The 26,624-nt window shown below is 56.2% G+C and overlaps 1 protein-coding gene and 1 long non-coding RNA gene across 3 annotated transcripts; one reads left to right on the top strand and one right to left on the bottom strand.

Annotated features, from left to right (window-relative positions):
- Positions 1 to 10,351: 10,351 nt before the first annotated feature.
- Positions 10,352 to 11,421, bottom strand: LOC123603146. The gene is made up of 2 exons (XR_006714763.1): positions 11,225 to 11,421; positions 10,352 to 11,128 (listed from the first exon to the last, which is right to left on the bottom strand). It is a non-coding gene; the product is annotated as an uncharacterized LOC123603146 (long non-coding RNA).
- A 153-nt stretch (positions 11,422 to 11,574) lies between these two features.
- NATD1 (N-acetyltransferase domain containing 1) lies at positions 11,575 to 24,535 on the top strand. Of its 2 annotated transcripts, XR_006714757.1 has the most exons (4): positions 11,575 to 11,889; positions 19,378 to 19,496; positions 20,620 to 20,866; positions 21,422 to 21,534. XR_006714757.1 is itself a non-coding variant. In XM_045487658.1 (3 exons), exons 1-3 carry the CDS (start codon positions 11,784 to 11,786, stop codon positions 21,536 to 21,538), a joined length of 342 nt encoding a protein of 113 aa, XP_045343614.1. In that variant the 5' UTR covers positions 11,594 to 11,783; the 3' UTR covers positions 21,539 to 24,535. The 2 variants fall into 2 exon arrangements, 1 of the variants encoding a protein (XP_045343614.1); XM_045487658.1 differs by lacking the exon at positions 20,620 to 20,866 and having other exon boundaries at positions 11,594 to 11,889; positions 21,422 to 24,535.
- The last annotated feature ends 2,089 nt before the right edge of the window (positions 24,536 to 26,624 follow it).

Here is a 26,624-nt window from a genome sequence, read left to right as displayed (position 1 = left end):
AGCAGGCCCCCTGCCGACTGGCATTTGGGTGCCTTCTAGTACTTCCCATTTACAACGAACGTCCTCACGCAAACAACTTTTCCCACCGTGCCAGGATATCTGAGGCTGGTAAGTCCCAGAAAGGGGGTGGCCGGGGCGAAGGGCACCTGCGTCTTAACACAGCCAGGTCATGCCTGCCACGTGGCCTCCCACCCCCCACCCGGGGGCCCCAGCAGGGTGTCTGAGTCCGCCTGTTCCCGCCAGGAAGATTTTAATGAATAAAGCCATTTTTATAAACTGCTTGGGAGGGGAGGGCAGCCGGAGAAGCATCACGGCATGGAGAAGGGTCTGGAGACGGAGCATATCAGTCAACAAGCTTGAAGGGCATGTCAAGGTGAAGTGGGGAGGGCATGAGGGACTGCCCAGCGGTATCGTGCTGGTCAGTGAGGATGCGCACATACTGTGCCCAGCAGCACAGAACAGCTGGCCACACAGGTTGGGGCGGGCCCCACGGGAGGGACAGAGCTGTGGGCCCGGTGGGGCCCAGCAGTCCAGCACTCAGGCCGAGGTGACAGCGTGCCTGCGTGCAAAGCCTGCTCTGCCACTCTAACGAGTGAGTCACTTTGTCTCTCCAAGCCTCAGTTTCCTCATCGGTAAAATGGGCCAACAGCCACTCCCCCGAGCGAGATAACTCCCTCAGGCTCAGGGCTCGGCACCTGCGAGGTGCTCAGGAAACAGTCGCCGCTTGCCGCCAGGTGTTCTCGGCCCAGCCTGGCAGTGTGCACGAGCTGGGTGAACGCTGAACACGAGTGCGTGCACACGCCCATGCCCGTGCAAGAGAGCCCGCGGCGGTGTCTCAGTGCCACCCTTCTTGGGCTGCAGGACTTGGGGCGGCCGCATGGGCTCTCCAAGCCTCAGGGGCCTCACTTGGCAAATGAAATCAGATACCAGGTGCGGTGGTGAAGCTCGAAGGAGGGAGCACGTCCGAGCATGCCTGGCACAGCAGAGTCTTGGAGGCTGGCGGGAGACGGGGATGGATGTGGCTCTGCCTCATGGGCAGGGCAGGGCAGGGCGGGCGAGGGTATCTCTGAGGTCTCTTCTGGGCCACCCTCCCCTCCCAGGAGCAGCCCAGCCAAGCAGCCTAGGCCAGCTGGTTGGTTTTGATAAGTGAATTTTATAAGCAACAAACAACACAGAGATGCTTGGGCTCCAGTAGAGGCTATGTCTCCCTCCGGGAGTTGCAGCCCGAGGGGACCTGAGTGTTGGGTTTGGGGGCCCTGGGGAGCTTCCGTCGGCTGGTGCCACTGGGAGTTCCAACCCGAGAGGCATGAGGTTTTGTTCTACCCACAAGGACAAAATAGAGTAATAAAGTAGCATTAGTCATAAGAATAGTAATGATAAAACGCCCACTTGCTGAGCATTTACGATGTTATTTAATCCTCTGAACATGCCCAAAAGAAAATATTTGCAAAACACATTTCTGATAGAGGGCTCATACCCAGAATATACACAGAAGTCTTACAATTCAAAAATAAGAAAACAAACAACCCAATAAAAAGTGTGCAAAAGATCCAAACAGACACTTCACCAAAGAAGCGACACGGATGGCAAATAAACACGTGAAAAGCTGAAAACAGCGTCATTAGTCACTAGGGGAAGGCAAATTAAAACCACAATGACATTCTACTACACACCCATTCGAATGGCTAAAATTTACAACACTGACAATTCCAAGTGTTGACCAGGATCCGCAGAAACCTTGCTGGCAGGGATGCACAATGGTATGGCCACCCCAGAAAACAGCTTGTGAGTCTCTTATGAAATTGAATATACACCTACCTACGAGCCATTCCACTCCAAAAGAAAGGAAAACCTTTCTTCACACACACACACACACACACACACACACACCTTGTATGTAAATATCAATAGCATATTTTTGCATTATAATTAAAACCCAACTGTCCATGAACTTGTGAATGGAAGAACAAATTATGGCATATCCGCCCATGGAATACTATGCAGCAACTAAAAAGGAATGGGCTACAGATACAGGCAGCAACATGGCGGAGTCTCAAGTGCATTACGCTGAGTCAAAGAAGCCGCACTACAAAAGGTGACATTGGATACAATTCCGTTTGTATGCCATCCGGACAGGTAAAACTACAGTGACGCAAAACAGATCAGTGGTTGCCAGGGACTTGGGGTGGGAGGATTAGCTGCAAAAGGATGTGAGGAAAATTGGGGAGTGAAGACAATATCCTACAGGATGCTCGTGATGGTAGTAACGGAGCCGTGCGCTTTTGTCAAAAATCATCAAAATTGCACTTACGTGTATTAATGTTATGGGGTGTAAACTATACCTTAAAAGCTTGGGGAGGAGGAGGAAAGGCAGTCCGTAAATTAAAAAAAAAAGAAAAAGCTTTGAGCAGCACAGAGCAGGGGGCGGGGGCGGGGAGGTGCGGGGAGACTCAATGCTCAGAGGGGTGACATCATGGGTCCAAGCCCTGATAGGAGCCAACACACAGAGAGTGAGGATGAGGCTGGGGGGTGGGGGGGGGAACAGCAGCTGGGGGGTCTGGAGTTGGGGAAGAGAAGGACTAGAGGAGGCGGCAATGGCCCTTTGGGGCAGGCTGGGTGGGCGTAACAGCTGGGGATTCTGAGATTTCAAGGACTGCAGGGGAGGGGGACATATGACAGCTCTAACCGTTCACAGGGCAGCAGGCCAGGAGCCTTCTCACCGCAAACTATAGCTCAGAGAAGTTAGGTCAGCCCTCAGGTCACACAGCAAAGCTGGAGGCAGAGCCTGGCCTCTTGACTCGAAAGTGAGTGCTCTTTCTCTAGGGACAGAAGGAATCTGTCTAGGGACAGAAGGAAGACAGGAATCCCTGAGGACCAGCTTCCCCTGCCCAACTTGATGTGCAACTCAGTCAAGTCACTTCCCCTCTCTAGGCCTCAGTTTCCACCTCTGTAAGATGGGACTCTAACAGAACCCATCAGGAAGAAAGAAAAGGCCAAGAGAGAGGAAGTGACTTATCTCCACCAGCCCAAACACCCACTCGCACACTGGATAAGGAAAATGAATTAGGAAGGTAAATCAGTGGCAAAAAGAGGAGGCTCCTTCCTTGTCCCTACGCCTCAGTTTCCCCATTTGGCACGGGGGTTAATTGAGCTAAATGACAGGTGGCAAACAGGGGGCCATTTTAAGCACCCACATACATTTTGTTTTCCCCCCGTGGTTGCTTTCTCCATCTTTACCCCCAACTTTTTTATGAAAAACTTCAGGCACACAAGAAGTTGGAGGCTCGGATGGCCATTGCTAACGCCTGGCCCACGTCGTCTCCTCTCTCGCCACCTCTCTCTCCCACGCGTAGGTCTGCGTTGTCTTCTGGATCACTTGAGGCTCAGTTACTGCCATCGTAACCTTTTGCTCCTAACCCTTCAGCACGTGTGCCCCGAGAACAAGAATAGTCTCACTTGTAGCCACACTATGATCATCCCACCTGAGAGGAAAGCTGTAATTCCATTTGATACGCAATTCATATTCCAGTCACTCCACTGTCTCCGAGATAGCTTTTATGGCTGAATTTCTTTGTTTGAATCAGGATCTAGCCCAGATTCACTTACCTACCTGCCCCCCCCCCCCGCCGCTAATTTTTTATTTTGAAGAAGTTTACATCCCCAGCGGGGGGGGGGGGGGGGGTGGAAATGGCCAGAGTGGCTCAACGGATGCACACATGGTCTTCACCTGGATACGTCGATTCTCTGGATCTCTCGCTCTCCACCAACCATGCAAGGCTTAGCAGCAGACACACGTAATTGTGTTTGCTAATCAGCTGCCATCAGGTAAACATAAGAACAGCTCAATTTATTATTGATTTCCAGCTTCTGTTGAAACCCCAGGACAGAGGGCGCCTGGGTGGCTCAGTCGGTTCAGCATCCGACTTCGGCTCAGGTCATGATCTCACGGTCTGTGAGTTCGAGCTCCGTGTCGGGCTCTGTGCTGACAGCTCAGAGCCTGGAGCCTGCTTCGGATAGTGTGTCTCCCTCTCTCCCTACCCCTCCCCTGCTCATGCTCTGTCTCTCTCTGTCTCTCAAAAAAAAATAAATAAATGTTTTAAAAGAACAAAGAAAACTTGGGACAGGCTTCCCACATGGCACAGTCAGCTGGAGCGAGCAGCAGCTGCCCCTCTGGACAGGGCAGGAGCCCCCACTTTGCCACAATCCCCACCGCTCCCTTTTGTCTGACACCCAACCTGTCTCCCTCAATCGTCGGCCTGCCTAGACTCTGCAGACACAGCTCTTCCCGCTCAGTCTCCTCCAGATGATCTCTGAGAGACTGGGTCTTCTCAGGAGGGAGCCATCCTTGCCCTTGGGGAGGTCCTGTCTGTCAGGTCCACCTGGTGGCTTGTCCCCTGCTTGGGATACCAGACTCTGGACTCAGCCTCACCTGGGTTCAAATCCCAGCATACTACCTTACCGCTGGGGATGCTATGAACGGTGCTCAGTCTCTCCAAAGTCCCGTCCCCTCATCTGGATGATCCCTGCTTCACACCCAGGGAGAGTGTGAGGATTTAATGGGATCACCCACATGGCAGCACAGCAGTCAGCACGGCGCCTGGCAGAGAAGGAGCTCTCGAGAGATGCTGTTGGTAGCAGAAGGCTTTTTGAGAAGGCAATTGCAAAGGTAGGCGACGACATCTGTACAAACATTCATCTCCAGGCAGCGAAACATTGGAAGTTGCCCTAAACGCCCCACGACAGGGAACTGGTTCATTACGGTATCCATAAAATGGAAGAATCCGCAGCTGAGACAAAGATGCTATATTTAGACATGACCCAAATAGCCATCAATAAAGGACTGTGTCTAGGAGGATGGTTAGGGTCTCGTCATCTGTTAATGACATCATGATATTCATCAATGGAAAATGATGCAGCTGTAGCGTGAGGGTACCCACGATGCGCTCATACAGCAGGATCTCTGGGACATACTGGTAAGTGACACAGCACACTTAGCAGCTACCTGCTAACTGGGGGATCAAAATGGGAAGAGAGAGGGGCACCCGAGTGGCTCAGTCGGGTAAGCCTGACTCTTGATCTCAGCTCAGGTCTACATCTCAGGGTCATGGATTCGAGACTCCACACCGGACGTGGAGCTTCCTGTAAAAAAAGGCGTGGGGGGATATACACGTGTATTTACCTAGCGTGTGGAAAAGTCTGAAAAATGCATAAGAAAGAAGAAAACCCGCTTCCCTGTGTGTGGTGGGGAACTGAGGACACGGAAGACGTGGTCATGAGGTAGGTTGTTCTCAGTTTACCCGCATTTATTCTGCCTCGGTTTTTGAAACATGTGAACTTATTACCTAGGCAAAAATTAACTTTAAAAATGTTCGCCAAGAGGGGTTCCAGGCTGGCTTAGTCAGTTAGCTCAGGTCATGGTCTCACGGTTTGCGAGTTTGAACCCCGTGTCGGCCCGACACAGTAGACAGTGTAGACAGCCTGCTTAGAATTCTCTCTCTTGCCTCCCCCCCCCCCTGCCCCACTCATGCTCTCTCTCTCTCTCTCTGTCTCTCAAAAATAAATTTTAAAAAATTCTTAAAGAATGCTGTGTGGCTTCCATATATTAACAAAGAAAAATGCTCACAGTGTATTGTTAAAAGGAAAAAAAGAAACAGTACGAAATAGCAAATATGATTTGATTACATTTTTAAAATATTTCTTTATTTTGGGGGGAGAGCGCAGGTTGGAGAGGGGCAGAGAGAGGACAGAGGATCTGAAGAAGGCTCTGTGCTGACAGCAGGTGTGGGGCTTGAACTCACGAACCGTGATATCGTGACCTGAGCCACCCAGGTGCCCCTGATTTGAGTACACTTTTGTTGGAAAAAACACTCTGTGTACAGACCTCCATGAGAGCAGAGGTGTTTTGTCCACCTTAGTTATTCGTTGTGATGTTCTCAGAATCCACAGTGGCTCCATAAACACTGAATGAGCAAGTGAATAAATGAATGAGTGAATGAATGAATGGCTACAAGAGCAGGATGTCTAGAAGAACATGCGGCCGAACCGTGACCCGTGGTGGGCTTTGGAGGTAGGTTTGTGAGGGACTTTTATCGTGTTGATATTTTTGTGTCTCTTCTGAAATTTCTAAATGAGCACCCCTTGCGCATCTAATCAGGAAAGAAGAACAGTAAAGGCATTAAGAGGAAAAGTGAAGGGGCATCTGGGTGGCTCAGTCGGTTAAGCGTCTGACTTCAGCTCACGTCATGATCTCATGATTCATGAGTTCAAGCCCCGCGTCTGGCCCTGTGCTGACAGCTCAGGTCCTGGAGCCTGCTTTGGACTCTGTGTCTCCCTCTCTCTCTGCCCCTCCCCTGCTCGCTCTCTCGCTTTCTCTCTCTCTCAAAAATGAATAAACATTAAATAAATAAATAAATAAATAAATAAATAAATAAATAAAAAAGGAAAAGTGAAGTCTCTGTCCAGGGACCTGGGGGTGGCTGGAGTCCAGATGAGGTAAGGGGATGAGGGCTGGCCGGGAAGAATGTTGGGCTGGTGACCAGGGCAGGCATCCCCCGACATCCTACCCATACTCATTCCATGCAGGCTTGGTGGAGCTGAGGTACTGGGGGTGGGGGGGGGGGAGGTAAGGCCCAGAGAAGGCCGGTGACTGACCTGGGTCTCACAGCAGAGCCAGGATGGACAATCCAAGCCTGTTCGGGTCTCAGCCTCCAACCTCAGGAAGTTGGACACTTGGTGAGGTTATTCACACCCCTTAACTATTTCACAGATGAGGAAACTGAGGCCCAGGGGTATAGAGCTAGAGAGGCTAAGAGCACAGGTCTGGAGACTAACAGGCTCAAATTCTAAATCCGTCACTTTACTCTCCAAGGAGCCTCCTTCTCATGAGGCTTGAGTCCCCCTGTCCCAGGGGAGGCCGGGGGGGGGGGGGGGCGGGCAGTGTGGGTGCCGCACCCATGAGGTACCTTCAACTCGGCATTTCTGTGAGAACCACAGAGCTGAGGACAATGGGCATTGGCCACTGTTGTCGCTGTTTGTTTGGACTGCTGCAGGGGTCCCCTGCTTCTCTGCTTCCCTTCCCATGGTCCATCCCCCACGAAGGAGGCAAAGGGATTCTCACAATGGAGGTCATTATACAGTGCCATGGAATGCTATGGAACCACGGAAAGAAACAGGCTGCTGGCAGGCACAGCACCCTGGACTCATCACAAAGACATCATGCTGACTGAAGGAGGCCAACATAGGTGGCCATGTGCTACGCGTGATGCCATTTATAGGATATGCTGAAAAAGGTAAAATGATGGGGACAGAAAACAAATCAGAGGTGGGGTGGGGGAGTGGTTAAAGGGGTTCAGGGGAGGGGCGCGTGTGTGGCTCAGTCAGTTGGGCATCTGACTTCAGCTCGGGTCATGATTTCGCAGTTTGTGCATTCAAGCCCCGCGTCGGGATCTGTGCTAACGGCTCAGAGCCTGGAGCCTGTTTCAGATTCTGTGTCTTCCTCTCTCCCTGTCCCTCCCCTGCTTGTGCTCTCTCTCAAAAATAAATAAACATTAAAAAAAAATTTTTAAGGGGTTCAGGGGATTTGGGGGAATGGTAAAACTTTTATAACTTGTTTGGGAGTTTTGCTACATGAGGGTATACATTTGTCAAAACCATACGCTGAGGGGCGCCGGGGTGGCTCAGTTGGTTAAAGTCTGACTTTGGCTCAGGTCGTGATCGTACAGTTTGTGAGTTCGAGCCCCACAACAGGCTCTGTGCTGGCAGTGCGGAGCCTGCTTGGGATTCTCTCTCTCTCCCTCTCTCTCTGCCCCTCCCCCACTTGCACTCTCTCTCAAAATAAATAAACTTAAACAAAAAAACTATACCCTGAAAAGGGTCATTTTTATTGTATGTAAATACTACCTGAATTTTTTTTAATTAAAAAAAATTTTTTTAATTAAAAAAACTCCCACAAACAAAAACCTCAACCATGATGCGTACATTGGGCCTCATCTTACTATTCAATGTATTTATATATACTGTATGTTTGAAATGTTCCAATATTAAAAAGAAAAACAAAAACCCTAAGATTGTATCTCTCATCTGCTCAAAACCTTCCCATAGCTCTCTCCTGGCTCAGAGTAAAGGCCAAAGTCTTCACTGTGGCCAGCAAGGACCCTCAATCTATCCCTCAGGCCCCTCAGCATCACCCCTCTCCCCTGGCTCCCTATGCTCCAGCCCCGCTGGCCTCAGTGGGTTCTTTAAACATACCTCAGGGCCTTTGCACTGGCTGTTGTCTCTGCCTGGATTGCTTTTCCCCTTGCAACATCTCCTGACTCACTTTCTTACCTCCTTCAAATCTTTCATTAAAAGACCTCAAGTCAGTTGAGGTGGATCCTGGCAACCTTGTCTGAAACTTCCCCCAATAACATGGCCCACATCCCTCCTGGCAGAATCTCTGGGACATTCGTCCCCATGAGATGGAACAAGTATTTCTTTCTTTCTTTGCTTATTGTCTCTCCCTCTCCTAGAATGTAAGCTCCTGGAGGGCAGGGAGTTTGGCCTGTTTTGTGTGTCCCCTTAGAATAGTGCTTGGCGCACAGTCGGTACTCAATACAAGTTTGCTAAATGAAGTAATGAAATGACTGAATAAATGATATCCTTATACATAGGACCGGGTCTCCATGTGGCCCCACCAGCCCCCAGTCATAGGGGCTTTAAGCAGTCAGGGCTCACCGACCCCAAGACTATCGGGACCCGGCTTTGCTTTCTAACTTCTGGAGTCACACATTCATTCAGCAACCCATCCGCAAGTTCTCCTTCGTGGCCAGCATGCTCTGGGGTCAAAAGACAAAGCAAATCCATTCAACCTGGTATATACTAATTACTCACTTCATCTTTTATTGATCTGCTGCCTTGTTTCACAAATGATTTCTGCACGTTTTAAACACCCCAGCAAGCTACTACATTAAAAAGTAGGAGAAAAAGAAAGGAATCTAAAACAGATTGGGGTGGCGGGGGGGGGGGGGTTGGGGGAGCGCCTGAGTGACTCAGTCAGTTGAGCGGTAGACTCTTGATTTCAGCTCAGGTCATGATCTCATGGTTTATGAGTTCGAGCCCTGAGTTGGGCTCTGCACTCACAGAGCCTGTTTCGGATCCCCTCTCTCTGTCTCCTGCCCCTCCCCGACTCATACTCTCTTTCAAAAATAAACATTAGGGGCGCCTGGGTGGCGCAGTCGGTTAAGCGTCCGACTTCAGCCAGGTCACGATCTCGCGGTCCGGGAGTTCGAGCCCCGCGTCAGGCTCTGGGCTGATGGCTCAGAGCCTGGAGCCTGTTTCCGATTCTGTGTGTCTCCCTCTCTCTCTGCCCCTCCCCCGTTCATGCTCTGTCTCTCTCTGTCCCAAAAATGAATAAACGTTGAAAAAAAAAATTAAAAAAAAAATAATAAACATTAAAAAATTTCAAAAAACAAACAAACAAACAAAAAAAAAAAGCCAGGGAGGATCTGGGGCTCTTCTGCTAGGCTTGGTGTGCACTGGGACTTGGTGTGCCAGGGACTTATTCAGAGAGGAATCTCCCCTGGACTGAGGCTGGTTGGGAAGCATCAGTGAGGGCTTCCTGGAGTAGGTGATATTTGACTAATAGCACAAGCAAAGGCCCAGATGGGAAACAGCATGGCCTGTTCATGGAATTTCCAGAAGCAAGTGCTTTGGAGACAAAGAAGTCACCTGAGACATATAAAGGTCACATCTTGCTTGCACAGGATTACAGTCAACCCTGACTCAGCTGAGGTCAAGGCCCCGTCTGACCCCAGAATCTCTTTCTGTCTCCTTGTACATAATGACTCACTCCTCAGCCTTGTTTTTATTTCCAAACTCCATGATACAATGTACACTTGTTAAAAAAAAAAAAAAAAATCCTGCTAGGATATTCTCAATAAATACATCTGACAAAGGACTTACAACCAAGCTATAAAAAGAAAAGTCTCCAATAAATCAAAAAGAAGAAAAGTGAACGGGCAAAATCCTTAAACAGGCTCTTCACAAAATTGGATATCCAAATGGCTAAGAGTCTTTCGAAAAACACTCAACATCATCAGTCATCGGGCAAATGCAACTTAAAGCCACTGAAAGACCACTTGACAGTCACTCATCAGAATGGCTAAAGTTAAAAGATGCCAACACCAAATGGAACTCTCAAAATTACTATTAGGAGCATAAAATAGTATGGCCATTTTGGAAAAAGGTCTGACAGTGTCTCATAATTTGGTCTCATAAAAGGCAATTTCTCTTACACCTTCCATAAGACACAGCATTCTTGGTGAAGACCCAGCAGGAGTGCTACAATACAGACACTGACAGAGGTGTTCAAGAATGTGTTCAAAAGAGGTGTTCAAGATTTATTCGTAATGGTCAAAACCCGAAAGCAACCCGAGAGCAGATAAATAAATTACAGTATGTGCCCACAATGGAATACCATTCAGTGATGACAAGATAACATGGATGAATCTCACAGATAATGTTGCACAAAAGACATTAGACACTAAAAAGTGCACACTATGATTCTGTTTATGTGAAATTCCAGAAAAATCAAATTAGCTAATGATGCTAGAAGTCAAGGACAGTCCTTACTTGAAAGCGTGGGCCACTGATTGGAAGAGCCGTGAGGGAACCATAAGTGTTCTCTGCCGCGATTTGGGTAGTGGTCATGTGGCAGTGACCTTCAAGCTTGCACCTTAATTAACAAACTAGTAAAGGGTAACCTGTAGTTCATGTGATTCGTAAACAGCAGTGGGTGGGAGGGAGCACAGCTTCAAGTGTGAACACGATGAGGGTCGGAGGAAGGCTGGTCAAGTCCCCCTTTCGGAAAAGAAGTTTGCCGCCACCCCCACAGTCTTGTGAGTTCCTGCCCCTTTTCTGGGACTCAGTTTCCCCAACTGTGGAGTGGATCCAGAGATCTCCACGGCTTCTCACACTTCTGTCTCTTTTGGGGTGAGGCGGTATTTCACCCCTATCCCAAACGAGTCTTCTCAGGATTGTCCCTCCTCACCAGCCATACCTGCATAAGGGTCGGATACGAAGCACCAAGCCTCCCAAGGTCCCAGCTGTGTGACCTCAGGTCTTTCAGTGCCTCGGGCCTCTATTTCCTCATCTGTAAAATAGAGTCAAGCATACCTATTTTTCAGGCTTGTGATGAGAATTTTCACTGAGTGCAGGGAGTCGTTACTGAGCGCTCCCTGTAGCTTACCAGGGCTTTGCTATGCACACGCTGTGCACACAGCAAGTGCTTAATAAATGGTGGCTTCGAGAGGACGATTAGATTCCCCACGGGTGGTTACATCTTTTTGAGAAGGGGTCCGTGTGGGGGCCCAAAGTTGCTTGCGGGTCAAACGCAAGAGGGGAAAGGGGTCCTGGTGCAGACGGGGAGCGCGTTGTTTTGTTTGCGGCGGCGAGTGGAACGCGGCCAGCGAGGCGCACGGCCCCTTTAAGAGTCGAATGGAATGTATCAAAACAAAAAGGTCGCGCGCCCACTGGCTGCGCGCCGCACGTGACCTCACAGCTGATTTCCTGGCCCCCCTCCTTTTTTTTTGTTGCTGCCGCCGCCGCGGCCGCCGCCGAGTGTCAGTTTCTGCGCCGCCGCCTGCGGTCTCCCGGCTGCGGGCTGCCGGCCGTCCCGAGTCTCCGTCCCCGCCGCAGCCGCAGCCGCCGCCGCCGCCGCCGCCGCGGGCCCGCGCACCGCTCCGCGCGCCCGGCCCTGCCGAGCAGGCGCGGGCCGCGGGTCCCAGCGGCCGCTGCCCGGCGCGCAGATGGCGCACTCGGCGGCCGCCGCGCCGCTGGGCGCGCTGGAGCAGGGCTGCCCCATCCGCGTGGAGCACGACCGCCGGCGCCGCCAGTTCACCGTCCGGCTCAACGGTAACGCGGCGTCCGGCCCGCCCCCGCCTTTTGTCTGCGAGCAAGCGGGGCCCGCCGAGGCCGCCCCCTAGCTGGGGCGCGCGCCCCCGGCCCGCGGCCCGGGAGGGGCGTCGCGAGCGCGCGCCGCGGGGTGGCCTCCGGCGGCCGCCGCTCGGGTGCTGCTCCGCCCGGCGCCCCGGGATCAGGCCGGGGGCTGCGCTCGCGGGCTTGGTGGGGGCGCGGCCGACTCGCGGGCTGGGGAGGAGCGGGCTGCCCGGGAGAGGCGCGCCCACGCGGAGCGCCCCGGGCAGGCTGGCAGGGGACTCCCACCACCACCCCCCCCCCCCCCCCGGAAGGCAAAGGTAGAAGTAGGGCCAGCTCGGGTGTTCTGCGGCCGGCACCCTGCTTCAGCTACTCGGACCCTCACCTGCTCGAGCGCGGCTGTTTTCCGGTGTTGGACACCCCCTGAGGGCTGCCGTCAGTGGTCCTGGAGTGTGGATCAATGGGGACGTCTCCCCTTTCCCTGGGTGCTAAATGGCTTCTTGCCGCCCCCACCCCCGGACTTTAGCTTTCCTGCACCGAGTTGGGAGAATCTTCTGAGCAGACCTAGGGCGGAGGGAGAGAGTGAAGTGTCTGCCCCGGTGGGGACGATGGAAGGGAAGGTGTCACCGTCAGCCCCATTGGCTCTCAGGCTTTGGCCGAGTTGCCTCATCTGTGTGCCCCAGTTCCATCTTTGCAATGGTAATACCACCCGTGCACTCCTCTCCGCTGGTTGTAGGGATGAAATACAATGAGAGTGAAGAAGGCTTAGAATAGCGCCGGCAGCATAAAGCAAGTGCTGATCAGCGTGGACTGATCACTGTTTTTAAAACCAGAAAGTAAAGTCGAGTCTTCATTTCCTGTAAAGAAAGTTTCCACCACTTACTAACCCATACTCCCTCCCCGCTAAGAGGTCTGGGGGATTGAAAAAAGAATTATAAAATCCAGGACCATGAACTCCTTGTGCACCGCATTAATAACTTTTTCTTCCCTCCCAGCTGGGCCCCTGGAGGCAGTGTCCAAGCCGGAAGGGCCCTTAGGGGCCATTGTGCCCATTTCTGAGAAACGAAGGCAGGGGATCAGAAAAGGGAAAGGCTTGCCTGAGGTCAGGCAGTAAGTTAGGGCAGAGCTGGGATAGAATCCTACCTGGTGTGACTCCTGGAATGGGCTTGTCCAGCCTGCCCTTGGAAGCAGTCAGGAAAGGCTGGGGCTGGGGCTGGGGCCTGGACATTTCTCAGGCCCTACCACATCCCGGTGGTGTGGGCACTATCACCTCCACGTTATGGATGAGTAAACTGAGGTTTGAACCACAGGGACAGTGATTTGCCCTGCATTACCAAGTGCCAGAACTCAAACCCAACTGACCCTACGCAGCGTTCTTTCCTTGTGGACCTAAGACCTTCCACCGCCATGGTGCTCGCTGTGGCCTAACTGGCCATGACACTCAGGGCTGGCCATTCCTGTGTGGAGGGTCCTTGGGGTTTTTCAGATCCTCTTTTCTGAGGTTCCAGAGAGGCCTCTGGTTCCCTTGGGGGCTAAAGAGGCTCCTCTATACATTCATAGAGACAGAAGAAAAAGGGAACATTTGGGGTTTTCCTTTTTTTTTGCAAATCAGTACAGCCGAAGGACACCCCTCTAGAATTGGCTGTGGTCAAGGCTGGATGTGGGCCTGGCTTTATTTCTAAACTTGCTCCTTCCCTTCCCCACATGGCTAAGTATAAAATGGCCTGGGCTCCCCAGCCAAGCCCCGGGAGGAGTGGGAGGCGGCCAGCTTCTCTCCAGCCTGCAAGGTGGGGTCTGGGTGTGTATATGGGGAGGGGATGGAGATCATCTCTCTCTGGGCCCAGTCCTGCCTCGGTTGCCGAGGGGAAACAGCCTGTCATGGCGGCTCCCGAACCACAGAGCAAGCCCTGGAGACTGGCTCCTTGTGCCCCTTGAGAGACGTGAATGCCTAGGCGGACAGCCAGAGCAGCCCCAGGGCTCCTGGTGCAGGCTCTGGGGCCATCCCCCCTGGCAGAGCTGTGCTGATAAGCTTCCAGCAAGCTCTGGTTCTGGGTGAGGGAAGAGACTGAGCAGCTGCATTCAAGTCCTCTCGTTCCACGAAGGCCCTGGGCATGTGAGGGGCGGGGGGAGGGGACACTGCTCTTCCCGTTTTGCGGATGAGGATGCTGAGATACAGGGAAGCGACCGACTTGCTCGAGGTCTTGTACCTGGGAAGGGAAGAGTTGGGATTCCTTCCACAAGTCCTTATTGAGCACCTACCGGGTGCCGAGCATCCTTCTAGGTGCTGAGTCCTCGTGGGGCTGACAGTCTAAAGGGGTAGTGAACAGTAAAGAAAGCTTAAAGTGTCCTAGAAACCGAGGGCCTGGTGAGGAATAAAGCAGGGCAGCGGGAAGGTGTGTTGGGAAAGGGCTGCTGTTTAGAATCAGATGTCCAGAAGGGCCACTCTGGGAAGGTGCCATTTAAGTAAAGACATAAAGGAGGCAGGGAAGGGGGTTCTGGGTGGAAAATGCAGCAAGAACAGGGGCCCTGCATTGCCTGGTGTGTATCCAGAGAAATAGGGAGTGGAGTAATGGAGAAAGGAAGATTCGGGGCTCGCAGCAGATAAGATCAAGAGGTCATGGGGTGGGGGGGTACCAGGGCCACAGAAGCCACTGAGGACTTGGCTTTGACTCTGAGTGAGGTGGGTGCCTGGGAAGGTCCTGAGCGGAGGAGGCTTGACGGGATGTTCTGGGCTCCTTCCAGCTGCTCCCAGGGGACCAGACTGTGTGGGGCAAGATAGGAGCAGGGAGGTAGCTACTGCACTAGTCTGGACATTGTGAGGAGGGCTGGGGAGAAATGGCTGGGTCCTGAAGAGACGAAGAAGGACACGTGGGTAGAGCATGAGATGATGCCGGAGCTCAGGCTCGTCCCCCACATCCAAGTTCTGAAACACTAGCTTGCGCATCCCCATTTCCCAGGAAACAAGGGCACACAGCCAGTAGGCGTCTAAGCCAGAATTGAGCCGCCATCCCTGGCAGGTCCCTTCCTTGACCTCTCCTCTCCCCTCCCAGCCAGGGCCGAGTTTCCCACATGCTGCAAGTAGGAGGGTCATCTGGGGGGTCCTAGAATCCTGGTGCTTTCCACATCCTCTCTGACGCCCATTTTGCAGATGGGAAGACTAAGTCTCCAGAGAGTTGGCAGGTACCTAGAGCAGGGAGGACGGAGAGGGTGCCTGCACTGGCGAGAGGACTAACCCAGTCTGTGGACGGACTCGCCTGGGGGACCCGCAGGCTCTGGCCTCATGTGCCTCCTGGCTGTGCTGGGTTCTGCCCCTCGCACTTCTCTGGGTCACAGCCCCAATGTCTAATCCGCCTCGAGCCACTGATGTGTAGCCCTTCCCCAGACCAGCCTCTGTATGTGCAGATGCCCAGAAAAGCCAGCCAGGTGCTTCTTGGGCCTGCCCCCCTGCTCTGGCACCCACTTGTCCTAAGTCTGCTACTTAGGCTCCCAGAGGGAGCAGAGGGCCCGGGTTCCGGCTTTGCGTCTGCTTCAGTTTCCTGACCTGTACAATGGGTGTTTGGATCCACCGGCCCCCGACTCAGGGCCCGTTCTGGCACAGCAGGGTTGGTGGCTCTCTCCAAAAGTCCCACATCTCCAACCCTGAATCCCGGCTCCTCCTTCCGGCCTGCCAGGGAGAAGAATTTCTCGGTGACCACTTCCCCTGATGGCTTCCCGGGGACCTCGGTCCTCAGTGGGGCCGGATGGAGGGTGCCAGAGTGGAGACACCCAGGGCAGGGCCCCATTAGCGGAACAGCTGTAACTTTCTTCAGAATTAGTTACAGTTCATGATCTCGATGTGATTCTGCGGTCCAGGAGGGTGGTACTGATTGTCCCAAGCAGGAGAGGTAAGGTCTTGGACACAGAGGTCTCAGGATTGGCCTGAGGTCACCTGGCAAAGCTGGGACTGGAACTCAGGGCCCCACTCTGCCCTGGGCGTGTTCCTGTGGCCCCCCAATGGCAAGCACTGACCCCCTTGCTAGTGAGGCTTGGAGTTCTTGGCAGTTCATGGGACCTGGCCCAGATAAGGGTCTGGGGCCCAAGCAGGCAGCAAGAACAGTTCAACAAAGGCTGGGGGGTCAAGAGCTGGGTGTGTGTAAGGAGCCACAAGGCCACTGTGGCTGGACCAGGTCCCCACCAGGTGAGAGAAAGGATCCAGTGGGCGGACTCAGGGAAGCCAGCAAGGCAGCCAGAAGAGGGTGCCTGTGGACACGTGAGCACTGGCCAGATTCCAGGCCCATTTTGAAGGTTATGTCCATGGACCTGCTGAAGGATCAGGCCAGAGTTTGAGAGGAAAGCAGGGCACGGAGGGCCCTGAGGATCTTGGCCTGAGCCACGGGAAGGTGGCCGTTTTCTGGGGCTCTCCAGGCATCAGGTGTGGGTGGTTGGGACCAGGTGACCTTTGCTGCCTCTCTAAGGCCCAGGTGCCAGGCCACGGGCCAGGCTCCCCAAGACTGTTCACCAGGGGTCTCTGGGTCCTCCCCAGCCTGGAGTCCTGGGTCTGGCCAGCGGGAGAATTCAGTACAGAGCTTTTCCCTCACACGTAGCCCACCCACCCTGGTGGCCCCAGATGCCTTTTTGTACCTCTTTCAGGTAGAAAACTCTCCTACGTGAACTCAGCCCCACATGCTGCCAGCCTGTGTGACTGCCTCTTGGAGCCTCAGTTTCCCCATCTGTAAATGGGGCTGTAAGAACCTTACCCATTTTGTAAGACCGTGGAGAGGATTGGTGTGTGGAGAGAGCTGAGCACGGGGCTGCCCGTGGCAGGGCCCCACAGATGTGAGCTGCCTGTCATCTCCCTGAAGGCCAGCCTGGGAAAGCCAGGACCCCAAAGCGCCTTCCTACTGCTCTCCCTCCTTCATTCGGGTTTGCCCCCTCCCCAGCCACTGGTCTGAGAACGTTCCACCTCAGGGCCTTTGCACATGCTGTTCTTAACCACCTGGATAGCTCAGCCCCCGCATCTCCTCTTGGATGGTTTGCCTCCTCCAGGTCTTTGCTCCAAAGAGGCCTCCCTGTATACTCTGTTTAAAATGGTAGGCCTTCCCTCTTTGCTGTCCAACTGCTTGCCTCGAGTCTTCTATTACGGTGGTTTTGTTTCTCTGTCTTCCTCCACGAAGGCAGGGTCAGTCTGTTTTCTTCACTGCTGCATGCATAGCATTCAAAACCCTGCCTGACACATAGTAGACCCTCCATGAGTTTTGGGGTAATTAAATGGCCAGGGCAGGCAGACAGCTCCTCCAGTGACTGGTGACCAGCTCGGGCCCAAAATAGCCTCCTGGTGTCTGCTCTCCCGTACTGGGTGAGCTGGAGTAACTCCAACAGATGCTGGAGCCGAGAACCAAGTCCCTTGCGACACAGCTGGGGCAGGCTGCCGTGGAGGCCACAGCTGGACCCTGGCCACAGCTCAGCCGGCAGAGCCACAGTTGGGACACAAGGAGGAGATGTTGGGGGTCTGGAGGTGGGGGGAGGAGGCAGAACTGGGGCCACCATCACTGGGGCTGAGAAGGGGAAAGGGCGTTCCAGGCAGAAGGAACTGCCAAGGCAAAGGCCCAGCGGCAGGAGGCAGGAGGCATGTTGGGGGCGGGGGGGCAGGAAGAGAACTGGGCTGAGGCTCCGGAGGCCTGGGTGGCAGTTTCCCCTGGCACTCGCTGTGGTACTTGGATTTCTGGAGCTCAGTTTCCCCATCTGGAAATTGGAAGATGAATTGTAGCCTCCCTCCTGGAGCTCTGGGGAGAAACAGAAAGAAAGCCTCCCGCATGGGATCGGGCCCTGGTGCAGTGTCCGACTTGCTGCCAGACCCTGGTCTGGTCATTTCTATCTCTAGGCCTGTCCGTCTTCCACACCCGCCATAGACGGGGATCCCGGACGGCACTAGGGGCGAATTCTCTGGGATGCTTTAAAGTTACAACACATGCGAGACCATCCGCTTTTAAAAATTAGAAAGATAGGGGTGCCTGGGTGGCTCAGTGGGTTGAGCGTCCAAGTTTGGCTCAGGTCATGATCTCACGGTTTATGGCTTCGAGCCCCACATTGGACTGTGTGCTGTCAGCATGGAGCCTGCTTTGAATCTTCTGTCCCCCCCCCCCCCTCACCCTCTCGTGCTCACTCTATCTCAAAAATAAAATTTTAAAAACATTACAAAAATTAGACAAAGACACTTGGCGCTGACATGCTTTCTTTTAGGGACAGTGATTTGTGTTTTCTAATCTCAGGGCCTTTGCATCGACTGCACCCTCTGCCTGTCCCTCCCTCAAGCACCCCCTCGACTCAGAGGTTTTCTTGGAGGGATCTCCCCAGACTGCCCCCCTGGCTAAATGGCCCCATCTTGCCCCCAGCCCACTTTACTTTTTCCTTCGCACACTTGAAACTGTCTGAAATGATAAACCGTGGAGTTGTTCTCAACTCTTGTTTCTCTCCCTTACCACGTCCGAGTCATCGGCACACCCTGCTGGCTACACCTGCAAAACACCCTCAGACTCTGATCCCTTCTCGCACCCCCACTGCCCCCACCCGGGGCTGTGTCCCCATCATCACTCACCTGGACTAGTGCAGCAGCCGCCTCAGCTGTCTCCCTGCTCCTGCCCCCGGTCTGTTCTCGAGGCTGCCGGACGGATTCCACGAAGTCATGAGTCACCTCCTGCCCCTCCTCTGCCCACGACCCTCCTATGGCTCACAGCTCACAGTGATTTAAGAGGCTCTGTGGGACCTGCTCCTGTCACCTCCCTATTCTCACCTTCTCCCACTTTGCCCACACTGCTCCAGCCACCCGAGCCTCCTCACTGTCCCTCAAACACACCACACCCTCTCCTGCTTCAGAGCCTTTCGCCAGCTGTTCCCTCCGCCAAAACACTGTTCCCCCCAGACGTCCCGGGGCTGACTCCCTCTGCTCCTTCCTGTCTCTACCAAACACTCCCTCTGCCCCACCCTCTGCCACGCTACACATTAACTTGTTTTCCTTGTTTATTCTCTGTCTCCCCTTCTAGCCATTTCCACTAGGGCAGGGCTCTTTGTCTGGCTTGCTTGTGGGTGAGTCCCAGTATCAGAAACAGTGCCTGGGGCTCAGTAAACACGTGTTGAGCGAATGGATGGATACATGGTTGAATGGACAGATGGACCGATAGGACGGCTGGGGACTAGATGGGTGGCTGCATGGCTGAGACGGCTGTGTAGGTGGATGAGTGGGTAGATGGATGGCTGGTGCTGAGGTTGCTACTCAGGGCGTTTTGTAGAGACCTCATTTAGTCGTCAGGCTACGTATGAGGAGTGCTTTCTCATATCCCCACTTTATGGATGAGGAAACTGAGGCACAGAGACATTATTCAGGATCCGACTCTAGCAGCGTGCCTCCAAGGGCCCGTCCCTCCACCACTTGCCTGAGTCAGGCCCCGAGAGTCGTCACAGCCTCACCTGTTCACCACCCTCCGTCCGCAGGATGTCACGACCGGGCCGTCCTGCTGTATGAGTACGTGGGCAAGCGGATCGTGGACCTACAGCACACGGAGGTCCCCGACGCCTACCGCGGGCGCGGCATTGCCAAGCACCTCGCCAAGGTAGGGGGCGCGGAGGGTGAAGGGTGGGGAGAGGGAGCCGCCCCCGCGTTCAGCTAAACCGTGGTCCCCGGGGCTGATCGGGGCCTGTGTCCTGGCTGACGTGTAGACGGGTGCCCCCCGCCCCGGCCAACAGGTTACAGCTGGGAGTATGCAGGCGTCAGGCAGCACACTTTGCCTTCCCCCAGCTCCTCTGGGGCCCGGGTTTCTGTAGAGCTAAGCCTCCTGGCCACTGATGCCTGCCGTGCGTCAGGAGCTCACTGGCTGGGGCCGCAGCACCCGGCATATAGTCCATAGGCGCTCAGTAAATCCTTCCTGAACAAGTGGATAAATGAACGTTCGAGTCCATTGGCTTGTGCTGCAACCCCCAACCCCGGCCCCTTCATCCAAAAGCCCCTCAAACCCCAGGCCGGCTGGAGAGCACGTTTGGGCTTCATGCGGGGAACTGCAGCCTGGAACGGAACGGCCTTCCGTTCGTTCTCCCGAGGGCCACTCCAGGCCCACGTTCCCTCCGCCCGTCCTTCGAACCTCCACCCCGACCTCGGGCCTCTGTTCCTCCTCCAGCCTCTGCCCTGGTTTAGTTGCTGACCGGGGCCAGCGGCTTGTGCCTGAGTATTTCAGACATGGCTGTCTTCTTCCTTTAAGTGGGACAAGCTGTGAGTTGGTGTGGGGGGGCTGTCCCGTGTTACTGAGGAGGAAACCCCGGGAGTTACCCACCTGGGTAGAGGGGAGGTGGGCCGTGGAGCGGGGCGCACCCCTCCCTCACGGCCTCGGCCAGCCACGGCGCCTGCTGGAGGCCCCGTCCGGGACTCCCCTGAGCTGTGCCTGCCGAGGGCACCAGGTGTTCACCGTGTGGCCTCTGACGGGTACCTTCTTGGGCCTTCGGTTTCTTTTTCTGCGAAACGGGAGCAGAGACTGGAGTCTTGTCTCTTGAGGGTCTCGGGTAGTAAGTCCTGAGACGGGGTGTGGACGGTGAGATGCACCAAGGCCTGCTCGGGCACGTGGGGCTGGAGGGTCACGCTGGCCAACCTGGAAGCGCGGGGTCCCTGGTAGGTGCTCAGCAAATGCTGCTCCCCTTTCATCGGACCAGCCAACCCCACCCCGGCTGTCTTCCACTTTGTTTCAGCAAACGTTTATTAAACACCAGCCGTGTGCAGCATCCTGCCAGGCACCAGAGGCAGGGCGTGCACCAGACAGGCCCTCGTTCTCCGTCTCGTGAGCTCGTTGGTGCACACAACCACAGCCACAGATGAAGGCCACACACTGGCACCCTCATCGCTTCCCCCACGATTGGCTTTGGGAGCCCTGTAAGAACTAAGCGTGACCTCTGCTGGGTGCGGGGGGCCCTGGGGCGCCCCTGACCCAGCCTGAGGGTAAGGTTCCAGAAGGAGGCATCAAATGAGTGGCCACGTGGAGATGAGGGGAAAGGCGCTATAGGCGGCAGGTGCCTTGGGAGCACAGAGGCCCTGAGCTCAGCCGGGGCAGGTGCATTGGGTGACAGGTGTCCTGGTGGCTGGGGGGGAGGGGCGGGGAAGGAGGGGACGGGCCAGACCGGCCACGGGGAGGGGGTTCTCCTGCCCCGTGTCCACCCGATGCTGTTCTCGAGCGCAGAGCTGTGCCTGCGTGGCTGCCTGGGTAGAGACTCCCTCCCAGGGCGGTTTTGAGCGGGGGCCTCTGGATCCAGTCCTGGCCTGTTCACTTCAGTGCCGTGTGGCCCTCGGGCAGCATACCAAAGCTTTCTGCCTCGGTTGCCCCAACTGGAAGAGGAGGGTGGCGGCAGCACCTCCCACCTTCCGTTGCAGACCAGGCAGAGCATCGGCCGCGGCAGCCAGCTCCCGCCCTCGGGGTCGGGGAGCGGCCCGGGAAGCGCGGTGGCAGGGGTGCGGGCTCCGGGCACTGACCGCCTTTCTCTCCGCCCCGCCTGCCAGGCCGCTCTGGACTTCGTAGTGGAGGAGGACCTGCGGGCCCATCTCACGTGCTGGTACATCCAGAAATACGTCAAGGAGAACCCCCTGCCGCAGTACCTGGAGCGCCTGCAGCCATAACCCCGGCCCCGCAGGGCGGGAGCCCTCCATGCCAGACCTCTCCTCACGGCCTTCGCCCTGGCCCTCCGCGTGCTCTCAGGAAACCCGCCCCCGCCCGGGGGGACAGACTCAGAGTTATTTTTGTAAGGACACTCACCTGTGGCCCCTGGAGGCCGCTGGCCGAGGATGGGCAGTGGTCCAGCTACCCCGGTAAAGGGGAGGCCGGGCAGCCGAGGGTCCGGCCGCTCCCCCTCCTCAGATGCTGGCTGGCTTCTCAGAAGGCCACCCGGGCCGTTTGCGGGCAGGCCTGCGAGGGCCTGCCGCCAGGACCGGAGTGTGCTCAGGGGCGTCCCGTGGCCAGTCTGGCTCCCCCCTGCTGTTCCCAGCTCTGTGATTGGCAGTAGGGCCAATTTGGGGCCCCGTCTGCCGCCGCCTACGTCTGTGTCCTTTCTGCAGATGAGGAGGGTGTCCCCCCGAGTGGAGAGGTGCAATAAGAAACCTCGTGTGCCAACTTCCCGGGGGCGTAGCACCGAGCCACGGCTGCCACCAGCACTGCCCCTTCTCTTCCTCCAGCTCGTGTGCCCTGGCGCCCGGGGGGCAGGCCAGGGCGAGGGGCGAGCCTCCTTCACGTGCAGAGCCCGGAATGGGTGCACACGTGAGCACACATGCACACGCACACACATGCACGCACACACACGCATATGCGCACACACACAGGACACTATGTGCAGGGCTGTGCGTCAGCGGAGGGAGCGCCGGGTGTTCTCTCCGTGGTACCCGTTCCCTTCACTCCTTGCCCCCTGGCCTGTCAGCTCTGCAGGAAATCGACACCCACCCGCTACCCGCCCCCACCCTCCGTTTGCCCCGTCTGCCTGGAGCCAGCTCCGGGTGTGGCCCGAGCAACCAAGCACTGGGAAGCCCCCCTTCACCGGCCCCTTGGCCACCCGCAGGGTGGGCTTTCTCAGAGAGGACCCTTGGGAGCTCGAATGGGAGGGAGGCGAACTGTCCTCAAGGAACCGTCCTCAGCACCCAATGGGAAGAAACATTTCTGCAGAGGGATTTCCTTCATGGCCGCTGGATGTCAGAGCTGCTTTTCTCTTTCTTGGCAAGCTGGTGGCCGGGCACGTTCTGTGGCCTGGCTGGAATTCCGGGGTTCATCCCAGACCAACTTTCCTGGCCTGGGAGGTGCACAGCAGCACCCTTTGTTCTGCCGGCCTTGTGAGCTGGTTAGAGCTCGGGGTCCTGACCTGTGCCCTACTTCCCACAAGGTCAAATCCGTGCCCGCTCCTCTGTGGGGCTGGAGGGCGACCCTGGGGTCAGAGTCCCTCTGGGGGACTCTGAGATGTCAGTTAACAGCACATCTGGAGGGGTATCCTGTCCCCTTCGGGCCTCCGACTCGGGGAGGGTTTGGGGAGGTGTGTGTGTTCGGGGTACTGGTTGCCAGGTGACCCCTCCCTTTTCTCTGACTCGCCATGGCATCCACTGGCCTGCGGTCGGCCTTTTCCGCTCACCTCTTCGCTTCCAGTCTCTGCACCAAGCTCACCGCTACCACCGCAGCAGCTCAGGGGCCACGTCAGACATTTGCACAGACACCTTCTCACCCAGTGGCAGGAACGTCTAGATCAGCAGGTGCACAGAGGCCCGACAGCCTGCCTACTGGGGGTCCCTGAGCCCCAGAGAGGCACTGCCCTTAGCATCCCCCACCCACTCCATGTGCCAGCCCCCAACCCCACTCTGGCCTCCAAGAATTCCCCGAGGGCTGAGGACACCCCTCACTTTCCCACCGTGCTCCTCAGCTCTGTTTGCGAAGGGCTACCGCGAGGAGTCAGAGAATCGCCTAGGCCTCCGCTGGGCCGGGAGTCCCTGGGCAGGAAGAACCCAGCAGGAAGTAGGCTCGGCTGCCGAGTCCCCTCCGAGGCTGGGGGTATCGCATCCCTGGTGCGGTTCGAGGGAAGAGCAGGCTGTAGGCCCAAGAATGGACAGATGGGCCAGTCCAGGAGCTGGGCCTTCTCCCTCTGACTCCTGAGGCAGTGGGGTTGGGGGTCCCCTCCCACTCCCCACCCACACATGCCTTCCCAAGGTCAAGCACAGACTCAGTCATGAAAACTCCTCCCCAGTAGCTCAGCAAGCTGGTGCTGCTTCCCTCCCTGGTCTGCACGGTGATGTGGGTACCAGGAGAGTACTTGGCCCCAGGGTCCCCCCCCGGCCCATCCACGGGAGGGTGCCCTGCAGCAGTGGCACACGGGACCCCAGGGCCTACAGGAGCAGAGAGCCAGGTGGCATCAGGAGGGAGCAGCCCTGTTCCAGTCCCCAGTGCGTCCCAGCCCGAACCTGTGTTCTTACAGCAGGTGACGTGCCACACTGGCCAGCATACACACAAAACACTTAGTACTTGAACCAGGAGAAATGCAGGGTGTCGGGGGCCGTGTACAGCCCTGGGCCCAGGAACAGCTCGTCCCCAGTTCCTGCAGGAGCAACCTGGAGCCTCCTCAACTCCGGCTGCCTTAAAGGACCATTGTCCCCACTACGGGGCCCTCAGCCTTCAGCAGAGTCTCAAAGCAACAGCCTGCTCTCTGAGGCTGGGACCCCGCGGTCTGCAGCAGACGCGGGCCCTGGAGCCCCCAGCCCACCTCCACCGGCCTGCCCCGGTGCTACTCAGTCTGTTCCAGCCTCACCCCCACCCATCCGGGGAGTTCCAGGAGCCCTTCCTCAGGAGGCGGGTCACGCGGGCCGGTCCTCGCACCACCCTGCAGGGGCATGGGGACGCTTAGGGATCCCACCCGGGCCCCCCCTTCCAGCAGATCTCCCCCAAAGGCCCCGCGCTGTCCTGCCGTGTCTCACTTTGTGGGTTTTTCTTGCCCAGTCAAAATAGGGGGTAACTCATGTGCCTTTCCTACTCAGGACCTGTTCCATGTGGTGTCTGGGCCAAGGCTGGTCTCCAGACCTGCTCCCTTTTGTTATTTTTCAAACTCCTGAACAGATTGCATGGCATACATTTCAATAAAAGGTGTGATGTGGCGTGCGGGCCCCAGGACTGCTAGATGCGACAGCGTGGGCGCTCACAGGCCGGGGTGGGGGGCGGCGGTTCCCCAGCATCTTGCGCCTTCCCCACAGCGGTCTGATCCCTGGCCCCCTTCTACCTATTCGATTCGGGAGCCATGGGGTGTGAGGAAGGAAGGGAGAGCAGGCCCGGCAGGCGGTCTCCATTCTGTCCCTGGTCCCTGGCGTTCAGCCGCTTATTTAATGAGCAGCAAAGCCCCCATTTTCAGGTAAGGAACTCGCTGCGACAGGCCCCAGGGCTTGGCTAAGGTCTCCTGGCCAGACACCGGTCGTGTCAGGATCCAGGGACTTTGGCATCCTTTCCCGTGCCGCGGCTCCCACCTCCTGAGGCCACGGCCGTGCTCTCAACAAGGCCAGCGGGGCAGCTGGACGGGGGTTACCAGGAAAAGGCTGTGAGGTCCCGTCACCTCACATCAGCTACTGCTCTCAGGCATGGCCCTCTACCCGCCAAAGAGCCTTGTCGGGAAATCCTGGTCCGGTGGCACGGGCCTCTGGGGTAAGCCGGGCACTGTGCTCGAGGACTGTGTGTGTCCCGCTCCCTGCCCACGACACCACTGCCCGGGGAGGGCGGGACCCTTGAGCGGGAAGTTTTTCTCCTCGTCCTCACTCGGAATTACGGTGCTAGTCCGAACAAACCGGGAAGGCACCACGATCGCCAGGCCCTTCAGAGTTTCCGTCTGGCTTCGTCCTCACAGCCATGCCGTGAGATCCCGGTTCTTAGGCCTGTTTTACGGATGAGGAAACTGAGGCTCAGAAGGGGGGGAGTCATTAGGCTGCAGCCCACATAGCTAGAGAGCAGGGGAACCAGGATCCACACCCAGCTCCTGCCCTCCTTATGCTGCTGCGCTTGTGTGTCGTGAGATCTTACTTTAGGTGACAAATGGTAACCGAGGGCAGTACACAGATAACTCTTCTGGCAGCTTCTCTGCTCGTTTGGAAGGCTGAGGATGGTTCCGTGCCGAGCTATGAGGTGCATCACTAATCGGGGGGCCCAGCGGGCGTGAGAAGACATCACGTGCAGCTGGGGCATGACGTTCAAGCATTCGCTCACATCGTCCCTTCCTCAGTTCAGGATTCTCTAATTTGCTCAAGTCCAGCCAAGTGTCCCCTGTGCTATTCTCAGGGCCCCGCTCCTTCCAAGTCAGCACCGTAAAGTGCACATCAGAGTCTGGCGAGGCTGTGAACGCGACGGACTTGTCACCACCACCAGCAAGATCCGATCCGGGGTTCTGTTTGCAGTCGTATCCGGCCGACAGCTACACGATATCCAAGACGGGCTTTTCTGGCCTCGGACGCTTTGTGGTTTGGTACCTGCGCCTCAAGCCGAGCCCTGGGTTTTCCTCCCTCTGACTCCAGCGCAGCCCCCGCTGCCAACCCATACCAGAGCATCTGCGCCTGTGGTCCCCATCACGGTGACTGGGGACAGCAGCCAGGGGGGCTCCAGGCCCCGCCTTCCGGCAGCGAGGTCATGCGTGCGCTCCAGCGCAGCCGGGGCCCGGCCCCCCGATCCTCGGAGGCCGTAGCCCGTCCCAAGAACAACAGCGGTCAGTGGAGAGTCAGCAAAACTGACTCTAGGTGCTTCAGACAGAGGGGATTTCGTGCGGGGACTGGTTCCCAAACCATACGAAGGATGAGAGGAGCCAGCGTGAGAAGATGACCCAGTGACCCGAAGAGCAGCAAGTGTGGGAAGCTACCGGTGGGAGCCGGTGACAGAGTGTCGCCGCAAGCTGCGATCACTGGGCCGCTGGAAGGGCTTCGCTGCCCAAACAAAACTCCGGAGTACAGGCCCGCAGGTCCCTGCTGCCACCGCCGCTAAAAACACCCCCCAAATCCAGAAACTCCTTCACTGCCTTCTAGTCTCCTGCCGGCGCCTCCCTCGGGCAGAAATGACCGGGCAGCCCAATGCTAAGGGCTCTGGGAAGTGGGGCTGCAGGCGTGTCTTCCCTGCGTGACCCAGGGGAGGAAGGGACGTGGATGCACGCAGACAAGTAGCCGGGATCAAATATTCTTGCCAGCTTGGGGCGGGGCATCTGCCATCACGCCAGGC

Source organism: Leopardus geoffroyi, chromosome E1 (assembly GCF_018350155.1).
Source record: "Leopardus geoffroyi isolate Oge1 chromosome E1, O.geoffroyi_Oge1_pat1.0, whole genome shotgun sequence".
Lineage (NCBI taxonomy): Eukaryota > Metazoa > Chordata > Mammalia > Carnivora > Felidae > Leopardus > Leopardus geoffroyi.
Note: the sequence above shows the minus strand (reverse complement) of the source record. Positions and strands in the feature narration are given on the sequence as shown.